This window comes from Morone saxatilis, unplaced genomic scaffold (assembly GCF_004916995.1).
Source record: "Morone saxatilis isolate NCDOM2014 unplaced genomic scaffold, NCSU_SB_2.0 Contig6, whole genome shotgun sequence".
Taxonomy (NCBI): Eukaryota; Metazoa; Chordata; class Actinopteri; family Moronidae; genus Morone; species Morone saxatilis.
Window position 1 is genome coordinate 6,733,566 of NW_023340206.1, and position 10,627 is coordinate 6,744,192.

General features: G+C 42.0%; 1 protein-coding gene across 2 annotated transcripts in view; it reads left to right on the plus strand.

Annotated features, from left to right (window-relative positions):
• Positions 1 to 4,308: 4,308 nt before the first annotated feature.
• Positions 4,309 to 10,627, plus strand: part of LOC118340026 (vang-like protein 1) — a gene marked incomplete at its 5' end in the record, with an annotated part of 32,225 nt that continues 25,906 nt past the window's right edge. For both annotated transcript variants that reach the window (XM_035677868.1, XM_035677869.1), the window contains 1 exon segment: positions 4,309 to 4,435. In XM_035677868.1, the coding sequence (XP_035533761.1) occupies positions 4,309 to 4,435 (127 nt within the window).

A 10,627-nucleotide genomic window follows, 5' to 3' on the forward strand; every position in this document is an offset into this window, starting at 1 on the left:
GTGTGTGTGTGTGTGTTGGTAGTGAGGTTTCCACACAGTGATCACCCCAGAAGCTTGCTGAAGGGGGAATGAGAAAACAGGCTGGGGGAGGGGAGGGGGTGGTAGACAGAGGCCGAGTTGTTCAAACCACTCCCTGGCTGCCCACAGGTCTGCTCGCCTCTTTATTTCCTGTCTGTGTGCATCCACAATCGCACATTTCAAAACACTTGTTCACATTTATTTAACTTGCATCATCTGTGCACCTTTTTTCTTGCACATAAATTTGTAGTCTCGCCAGCGTTGGTGAGAACCAGGTGTTTTTGTATTGACTCTCACAGTGAATCATACTTTGCTGGGATACACATAACACGCATGCTGTGTGTACAGACACACCTTCACACATCGTGCTCTAAACCAGCCAAAATGAAGTACTTGTGAGTCATCATAACAAGTTATCACCTTAATGAGGGTGATGGGCAGTGACTTCTTCCTCACAGGTAGTTTAATTTGAGCTATTTTTAGAGAAGAGGTGAAGTTATAGTCACAGTCACTAGAAAAATTGCTCAAAACAGAAAAGTCATACAAATGTTGTGTCACAGAAATATATTTTTCTCATTCAAATGGCTTAGATTGAACCTCCTCTTCCAAATGACTAGATGTGAATGCTATTTTAACAATTTGTGACCCCTCTGATTTGTCTTGGGAGGGGTCCTGAACCCCCCCGGTTGGGGACTACTGATCTATTCTATGTCCAACAAATTAAAACATGATATTTAATATCACCAATACACCCAGGTGGAGATCAGTAATAACATCACACTCATTTGTTTTCCAGTAAATGTAACACCATCACAGACAGAAACATGATATTTTTAAACAGTATGTTTCTTTTCACTTGTAATGTTTCAAGAGAAAAGCATTAGGATGAGGTTAATACTTAAACTCTCAACTGCTTAAACATCCAGGACATCCAGTTGTTAATTACATGCTCCTTGAAAACACTGTAGGTAGTAACCAATTTAGATGCTACATGCTAACGAGGGCTGTGTATTGGCAAGAATCTAGCTATAATGATTCAATATATTACAATATATATTGCGATACTGTGAGCAAGGAGACTGCGATTTCTTTAAAAAAAACTTATTTACAGACTAGGCTTTGCATAAAATCTGAACAGAGGTTTTTTTTGCAACCAGAACAGTCCGATCAGCACTTATTATTATTATTATTATGACATCATAGCCCTCAGTTTACAAAAATCAATACCTTTCTGATAATCGATACAATATCACGAAACAAAATATTGCAAATGATAGTTTTTGATATTTTCACACTAACACTTGTAGCTCTCATTAGAGCCAATAAACACACTTTTTAAACAGTATCTTAACACATCTGACTCTGAATTACAACTTTTATCCCAAATGTCTGCTACTCTCTGCTCTCCCATTACTGTAGCTGTTACCTTTCCCGTACTTTCCCCCCAGAGCTGCTTATTATTCTGCTGATGACTTTGAAGTAGGATAGCTGCTTTATGAGCCCTGCTGCTCCTCCCAGTCTCCTCCCTGCTCCCTCTACTACAGCACTCCTCCCCAATTAATAATCATAATCAGTGACAGCCTTTGACTGATGATCACTCCCGCCTTAATAACCATCGCTGCAGTGATGGCGATAGCCGTAATAATATTTAAAGGAATAATGATAGCAGTAATATATTTAAATGCTTACATCAACCTCCTAATCTCCTGGATTTATTAGATAAGAATATGTCAGTCACTCTGCCAGTGAAAGAAGTGGCTGCAGGCCATTGAAAATTAGCTTTCTCTTACTGTGTGCAGATTTGAAACGTTAGTTGCTGTTGTGATTTTCTTTTGAAGGAAATCGTGTCCACATTCAAAAGGAAGTACAAGAATAGAGGCGGAAAGCGGACTGGTTAACACCCTTTAATGAAAACACTTGGAGCCAATGCAACTCTGCGACTGTAACCGTTCAGCTGCTGTCAATCACACTGATGCCTCCATTACCCCTGCAGGCAGGATATCCTGTACATTATGGTTATGAATTGTTATTGTGTGAGAGAGTAGCGTTCAAGGGTCATCAAGGGGTTTGTGTTTGTCATTTATAGTTCAGTGAAAGGCTGTTACTCATGGGTCAGACCAGATCTTGTTTAGCTGCGTCAACCCTTCATTGTCCAAACTTTTTTGTCTGACTTTTGATACATTAAAGCTGCTCTAATCAATATTTTTATACTAACAATGGAACAAATGAGTGTGTGTAATATGAAACAGGATGCTTGTAGTGATGATTATCAAACAGAAAATTAGTTCCCCTCAGTTTTATGGAGCGTTTCAGCCTCTCAGCTCATTGATTTGGTTTTAGGTCCGACAGCTTTAATGTTTTGATTCACTCTCACGGCTCTCACTGTGTCACTTCCAGCCACAGCAGGCAGCGGTTTTCAGCAAAAAAGCTCTCACACAGAGAAAGTTAGCAAACAGAGGGTGAAGCTAGCTAACTTAACAGCATAATATCACATCCAGGAGTTTGCGAAGACCAGACCAGAGCTAAAAGAAAAGTGAACGTTGGACGTGCCCAGAAACACGACTCTAAATGAATGCTGATGTGATGCAGCTTTAACCAAAAAACAACAACAACATCCTGTGTGTGACTGTCTTAATGGAGGGAGCACTGTGGAAATTGAATTTGTTGCACTTCTGTTCTAATGTCTCTCCTACAAAAGAAGTGATTACCATGAAACAACATGCTTAGAGACAGCAGGAAACTCAATTAGCATTTAGCAAGACAGCGGCATCTAGAGATGTCCTTTGTCTTCTTCAGATGGGCGACTGAAAAATAACTGCATGACGTCTCTTTCATTCACTTCACATCCAATATGTTTGTCCGGTAATCTCTTTATAGCATCTCCAGCCTGTAATATCTATATGAGATCTGACATCCCTGGCTCTGGTGTCTGTCTGTCTCTCATTCAGTCTCAGCACCATCCAACACCTGGGAAATAAAACTGCGATATAAACTTGAGATATTTTGCGTTAGACCTCAACACAGTCAGTTGGACGCAACCAGTTTTGCAGCATTTTGATGTGTGTGTTCTGCTACTATAAAATACTGTATGTCCAAGATGTCAGCAGCCAGAGGGGGAAGGAGACAGATGAGAGATTAACTGGGGCTCTGGAGCTTTTCTGTGGTAATGGAGCTACAGAGTGGGCACTGTGCCATGTGGGGATGGTGATGCTGGGCGGAGGATGCGGAGACCTGCCGTTCACGCTCTATACAGGATTATGGCTGTAAGTGCAGGGGGTCAGTCTGGCTAATGGAGCTCATATGTTGGGGACAGAGGGCCTTGTAGAGAGTGCTGCAGTAATGGAGGGAAGAGGAGGGAGGGAGGGAGGGATGGATGGAGCGAGGAAGGATGTATTGGGAGGGGTTTATGTGGGAGAGAGTCATTGGAAATTAGACGGAGACTGAAACAAAGCATGATTTAATTTCTCCACGTTCACACGGAGAGCTGCTCTAGTCCTGTCTGCTTCTCTTTGTATGTGCAGTATGTTCATTTAAGTTCTTTTTCTGTAAAATCAAAAAGCAAGGAAAAAGTCAAGGGCCAGGGTCTTTACGCTTATCGTGGAGGCTTGAAATTCACTCATATTTCTTCCATAACGTTTAGAGACAACCAATAGACAGATTAGTCAAAATCAAAGCAGCAGAGTTCTGAGATATTCTGAGTATGGCTCACATTAAATCCTACATTTCCCACAATGCAACACCATAACATCTTCTATCAGACCATTAATAACCCCTGCATATAAGATTATTTTTAGGAAGGACATTTTATAGCTCTTTTCTCTAGAGCTCAAACAATTAGTTGATCAACGCAAAATTAATCTGCAACTGATTTAATAGTCGTAATTTTTTTATGCAAAAATCCCCCAAAAATCTCTGGTTGCTGCTTCTTAGATGTGAATATTTGGTCATTTGTCTTGGTATTCTACAGTATCTCTGTGTTTTGGACTGTTGGTCAGACAAGAAGACATTTGAAGTAGCACCTTGTACTCTGGAAAACTCTGGTGGGCCTTTTTTAATTATTTTCTGATATGATTTTATTGACTAAATGACTGTTCGGTTAATTAAAAAGACAAATTAATCAATGATGATAGTTAGTTAGTTAGTTAGTTAGTTAGTTAGTTGCACCCTGATTTTCATGTAAATTCATGTCTAAAATGTGTGGAGTGCACCTCTAATACTAATTTGTTTCTGTTTATGGTAACCTCCGTACAACACTAACGATGACTTTTGCTTTGTTTTTCTGTTCAACAGGGAGCGGAGCCGGGACCGCCACAAGTCCCGCAGCAAAGACAGCCGCTCAGAAAAGTCTGTAACAATTAACACACCGCCTGCAGAACCGCTGCTGGGCGACTCGGCTGTTCGGGGTGAGCAGGTCCAGGTAGGGCTGCTAAACACTGCACCAACACTTTAACACAATCCTGCATCAGCAAAGCAGCACCAGTGTTTGCTACAGGTTCCTTTATGAATGCCTCTAACACAAGATAGGATAACTGTGCTGGTCTTTGTGAGGGATTTAGAGCACAGGAGATTTATCAGTCACTAGTCAAAATGAGTTGGAATTATAATCAGCCTGGGCTGGGATAGGCCATCTGGTATTTGAGGGCAAAAGCCAGAAGGGCCAGTCCACTTCTGCCGAGGTCTGGGTTGTCACTTTCAGGAAAATCACTGACTAATATCTGGAATATTAAACATCAGGATGTGGCTGCAGCAGGGTGCTTCTCTGGTCATCACAGCTGTGTTTCATCCCTTTTGTCAGAGGCAAACACTGTAGCTCCCTGCAGTGGGTCAATCGATTATACGCTCCAGTACAAGCTGGGGAGGTGGCTTCAGTGGCCCCTGCCAAAATGGACCAGACCAAGCCAAAACAGCAGCTTAGCTGTTTTTGACAGTCAGTCAAAATTCAAACTCTACCCTCAGAAATCATGCTGACTTTGCTGCCAATGATTGCAAGCTCAAAAAATGGATTATGTGATGGATTATTTGATAAACGAGAGATATAAGGTAGGAAATTGTTTACAACTTCAATAATAACCCCAATATTTGGTGAACATGAGGTAATGTTTAGGCTACACCATCATTATTGTTGGTTTGTCATGTTCTTGCCAAATAGACAGCCTCCTGACTCATTTTCATTTCATATAGCAGACAGCTGTGTGATTATGTTTTTTGGAGTCAGATAAAAGGCGGAACTAATAAAAGACAAGATAATCAGACAGCACCGTGTCAGCTGGGCAGGTTGGCTGCACGTTGGCATGTTAAGACGTGAAATCCTCAGTAGCAACCTACGTGGTACAAGAGTTCTCTGTCCAAGACAATCGCAGTGAAAAGAATGAGTAATAGCCAATTTGTTACCTTAAGTAACCAAAACACATTATTTTTATGACCCTTAAAGACAGAGAAGTATAAAGTACCAATGATTTCTTCCCCAAAGGTTGACTGAAAGCTAAATTGGGCAATGTTGATAGAACCCTGAGTCATTGAGTTTTTAGGGCTGGGTGATAATAAACATCAGGATATTAATTATGTCACCTTATCTGCTGGGTTTATTGGTTAGAGACCATAATAAATTCTGCAGTGTGAAATATTTCCATATATGAGCCTATATCTAGTTACATTCATCAGTTAAAATCTCCAGCGTGTGTGTGTGTGTGTATCAGCACCACTTCTTGCATGTGTGATATATCTTTAATTGCTGGTGTTTGAGACTGTAACCACTCTGCTGTTTGATGGTGATGCTACAGGTGATAAACGTAATTTGTGGTATTTTATGTGTTTGTTGGCACGTTTTACAGCAGTCTTGACAAGATACTTCACCAGTCTGTTTCCTATTGGATTTAAGGCTCCCTGTGCTTGTTGGGATAAACATGACCAAAGTCATTTTCTCATCAAGGAAGTGTTACTGTTTATATCGCCCAATCTCAGCTCTGATCAACATATTTTTCAGGGATGCAACAATCCAATACCTGAGTATCATACAATTTCATCATCATGAAACATGGTGTTTCTGTTACCAATTATATTCGTTCAGTCAGTTTTTAGTGCTCAACCATCCCTGGTTTCTTGTTATCTTACATAAAAATGACTTTGGTATTGGATCAGTATTCTGTAGCAGCAGATAGTCGAGGTATTGGAGTCAGTATTTTTCTGTTACATTATTGATAGCACATTTTATATACTACATACAGTACTCATTTTTAAGTGACAACCTGACCCCAGTTCACAGCTGTCGCCTTTTTACTTCCCATTAAAAAACCTCAACCACTGTAGCATTGCAGTCTTTTTCCCTCAAGACTGCATGACACCTGAAACTTCGGTTCAGCTTTGTATTAAAATTGATTTAATGGTTTGTAGTGACCTTTATCTTTGTGTATCTGCTCGAAGAATTCACTCATTTGGTTGTCAGCAAATAACTTCTATTCACACCTGAACAACCTTTAGAGTTTATAGTTTTTTAGAGCGTATAGTGGATAACTAAGAGGAGACTTTCTTTTTTGGCCTTCTGCTGAGCAGTTAATCAATTGTCTGTCATGTGAAAGTGTGAAATGTGTGCAGTTCATCCTCCAGCATGCTTTGAAAGCAGAAATTTCAACACTTGCTGCTGGCCAAAGTCAAATGCATTTAATGAAAACAGAGATGGAGATGTAAGCACACAGAGACAGCCTTGGCTTACCCACGATTGACCTGCTCTTTTAGCCAAACAACTGTCTGGCATACTGGCCCTCATCAAGTATTCGGCTTAACACGCTGAAGGGAAAAGATGACAAACACAAACACGCACAGACTCCAACGTTCACCATCATTTACTGACCTACTTGGCGCTCACTTTCCTTTGTGCCGAGACTCGTTAGCTGTACTCATGTATGTGTGACTGTGTTTTTTTGTCTGCATAGTGTGTCTAATTTTAACACATGACAGGATTTGCCACAGAGCACAGCCATCCTTAGTATTTCATGTCTTATTCATGCCGTGGCCTGCAGTAGCACTGATGACAGGGCGGGGAGTGTTTGGCTTTAGTTTGAGTAATCAGGGCCACCAATTCTACTGAGAGAGAGGCTCAGCACAAATCCTTGTGTGTCTGTGTGTGCTTGTGCACTCTGGTCTGCCGTCTCACATATGCTGCTGTACGTGAATGTTTTGTGTCTGCGTGCGTCAGTCTTGTCTCCGCGTCTAACTGTGCAGCGCTGCGCTCATTACTCCGCTGCTGAGACTTAATCAGAGTCTTGGCTGACAGAGCAGCACATCGCTCCGGGCAGGGATGTCCTCACAATCCAGCACGAAAGTTTCTCATGGCTGTGGTGTGTGTGTGATGCTTCACCACAGGAATTCTAAAAGAGGAGGTCTTGCTTTACATGTAAATGTGTCAGAAAACACGACTGGAGATTCACGATTAACACCAGACCAGCCGGAGAATTGTGGAGAGGATTTGCCTGCTGTCGAGAGATGGTGTTTGTATGTGTGTACATTTTTTCACTTAGCAGCGAGCATTCACACGATGCAGAAGACATATCAAAGCAACTGTGAGCCACATTTATAGGACACTCAGGGATTCACTGTATTACCAAATGTCTGTATGCCGAATATGAGGCTGGATCCAACAGCAGGTTAGCTTAGCTTAGCATGAAGACTGGAAGCAAGGGGACACAAAATAAACGAGTTATATCTCGGTTGTAAAAATGACAATTCGCCATTTTACAAGGTGTTATGGGCTGACCTGTCTCTTGGCCAGGACCAGTTGCCAGGCAACCAGCGGAGACTCCAGGAAGTTACACTTAAGTTTTTGTACGGATTAAACAAACATGAGTTCATTAATTAGCTTCAGAGGTGGCTGGTAGGTGGATTACCTTTGGACAGAGCCATGCTAGCAGTTTCCCCATGTCTCCAGTCTTTATGCTATGCTAGGCTAACCAGCTTCATATTTTGCGTACAGACATGAGAGTGGATTCAATCTTGTCATTTTACTTGGCAAGAAAGCAAATAAGCTCAACTATAAACTGCAATGCACTACAAAAACACCAATTATTTATACGGACATTTGTTCGTTTTCTGCACACTTTTTGTATCTGCAACGGGGTTTCAAAGCTGCTTGTAAATTAGCTTGATCAGACGCCTCTCTAAGGTTTCTTGATATGTTTGAACAGAACACTTCCAGCAGGTTACTCCAATTTCAGGAGGCAGGCCAAAGCTCCAGGCTGTATGCTAATGTGTGAATGTGAAAAATACATACTGCTCTTTAAGCTGTAAAATCTTTAGGTGGGAACGTGCGGTATCAGTAGATGTCTACGGCAAGTCCGCCTCTGCTGTATTTTACTGGCTGGGAGTTTGTAAAGGACAATGGAGGTGAGTATAGCTTGGACTTGAGGTATGGGCCTTCTATAGGTGGACTGACACTAAACCATGTGAGTAATTGGCTCAATTTATCCTGCTGTTATTGTCGAACGAAACTGGAGATTGGGGTGGATAGTGAGAGGTGGATGGGAGTAGCTCAGGTCACTGGCGGCTTTGCGGCTTATGAGTGTGATGTGGGATGGCATTGTACAAGGTGTCAAACAGGAGAAATGTGATATGTTAGAACCGTAAAACATTCTTTGAGAATTAGCGCCTTTCCTGTCCCAACAAACGGCGGGAGAAAGCGGAGCTGGGTTTATTTTTAGATGTTTATGTGCAGTTCAGAGAAGGAACCTTATATTGCCTTGTATGATTTACATTGGTGGGTCAGTCACTGGTGTCTTATCTTGTCTCCTCTGTGAGTGCCTTTTACTCCTGCGCTAACCAGTACTTGTGCTCATTTATGCAGAGAACTGGTGCTTTGTAGCAAGGAAATGGTGACAAATATTTTGGCACTGATTTGCATGCCACAAGTTCTTGTTATGTACCTTCTTCTTGTATCCAAATTCTGTCGTCTTTCCTCTATCAGTGCTTCCAACCGCACTGAAGTTGTAAGTTAGTGAAGTACACGAAAACCATTGTCGTGCTTTCACTGCGTTTGCCAAATTAAACAAAATACTGAACTAGCCAGTTCTTCAAAGTTGCACAAAGTCTCCTAACACTTTCACCTTCCTCTCACCTTCCTCTCACCTCCCCTGCAGCTCAATTCATTCAACCCAATTAAACTCATCTGTTTTGTGATCTCAGCTGCTCGCTTACTTGAGCTGGACCTCTGTATGGTAACAGTGGCACCACTCTTGGCATTCCTTCGTGGACCACAGTGCAGGTAGCTCCACCGCCCCTCCGCCTCTCCGCCCCCGACTCACAAGCAGCCATGTTGGGCTCTTGGAAGAGACATGGCACTTGCGTTCGTGTTTGGGATCTTTTCCCTGTGATGAGTGCTTCCTGGCTCAGTCTCCTGTGAGACAGAATCCCGCCGAGCTTCATGGTTATCCCGGTGCTTTGTGTGTGTGTGTGTCTGTGCTTGTCGTAAGCTGCTTGCCATGGCCAGGCTGCAAGCTCTGTGGGTGGGCAAAGCGGGAGAGAGAAAGAAGATAGATATTGTTAACACCTTTTCACGGCAGATTTGGAAATAGTGTTTTTTTGAGGTGTAGATTTTATGTGCATTTATTAGTGAGCCGACATTGGAGAGATGACAGGAAGTAAATGGAGAACGCAACAATCAGACTCTGATGTTGGGGTTAATGGTTGTTGCCTTCAACCATAGACCAACTGGGCCGCCCATTGGAGGAGTTTAATAGCACGAGGAGATGAACTTTGTGGCTAAAGACTCAAGGTAAGGTCAACAGAATCAAATAATTCGTCCCTGGTTTTATTTATTTAATTTTATTTCCCTATGACGCTGAGGTGTAGTGACATCCTGTGTGACACTGAAGGTCACCTCTCATCATCATAGAATGGCACAGTAACATTGATCTGCGCTATCTACATGCTTGGTGACGTAGCGACTACTCGCAGGGCTAGTTGCTGAACTGGCGAGCTAACTGCTGGCATGCTAGTTAGCCAGGAACAAGCAAGCGCTACCCAGGCACAACAGGTCTCAGAGCTAGCTCTTAGTTCAGTTAGCATGTTAACTTGGTCACTTAAGACAGACAGTTTATTCAAAAGACGTATTTACCATCCACATCGTCTGCAAACCAATCTTCTTAAGCTAAAATGCTACAATAGCTTGGTCTATTTTGAGCCAAAGCCAACAGTGTGTTTGAGTTAAAATCTTTATTAAAATCTTTATAAGTCAGTCACAAATATATCGCATCAAATAGTGCATTTCTTCAGCAGTGGATTAATCTACATTTGTGTGAGTGTTTGTGGCAGCAGAATGTGGCAAGAGTGTGTTCATGGCAATGGAAGAAACATGTCACCCAGTGCAGTAGTGTCTCCTTAATGTGTTTTTAATAGTTTATTAAGAGTGGAGCTCTGTGTCTGGCTTGTTAGTGGATGCATTCACGGTTGGTTAGGGTCTTTTCATGGGATTTTGATCACAGTTTGGTCACAGAAAAATGTAGACCATCACCACATTTACCCTTTTGAAACTCACTGTCAGGTTGTTCTACTGTAGATCAGCTGGTTGGATGAACAGGTTTTGTCTTACCTTCCCCACATGCACACACCCACACACACACAC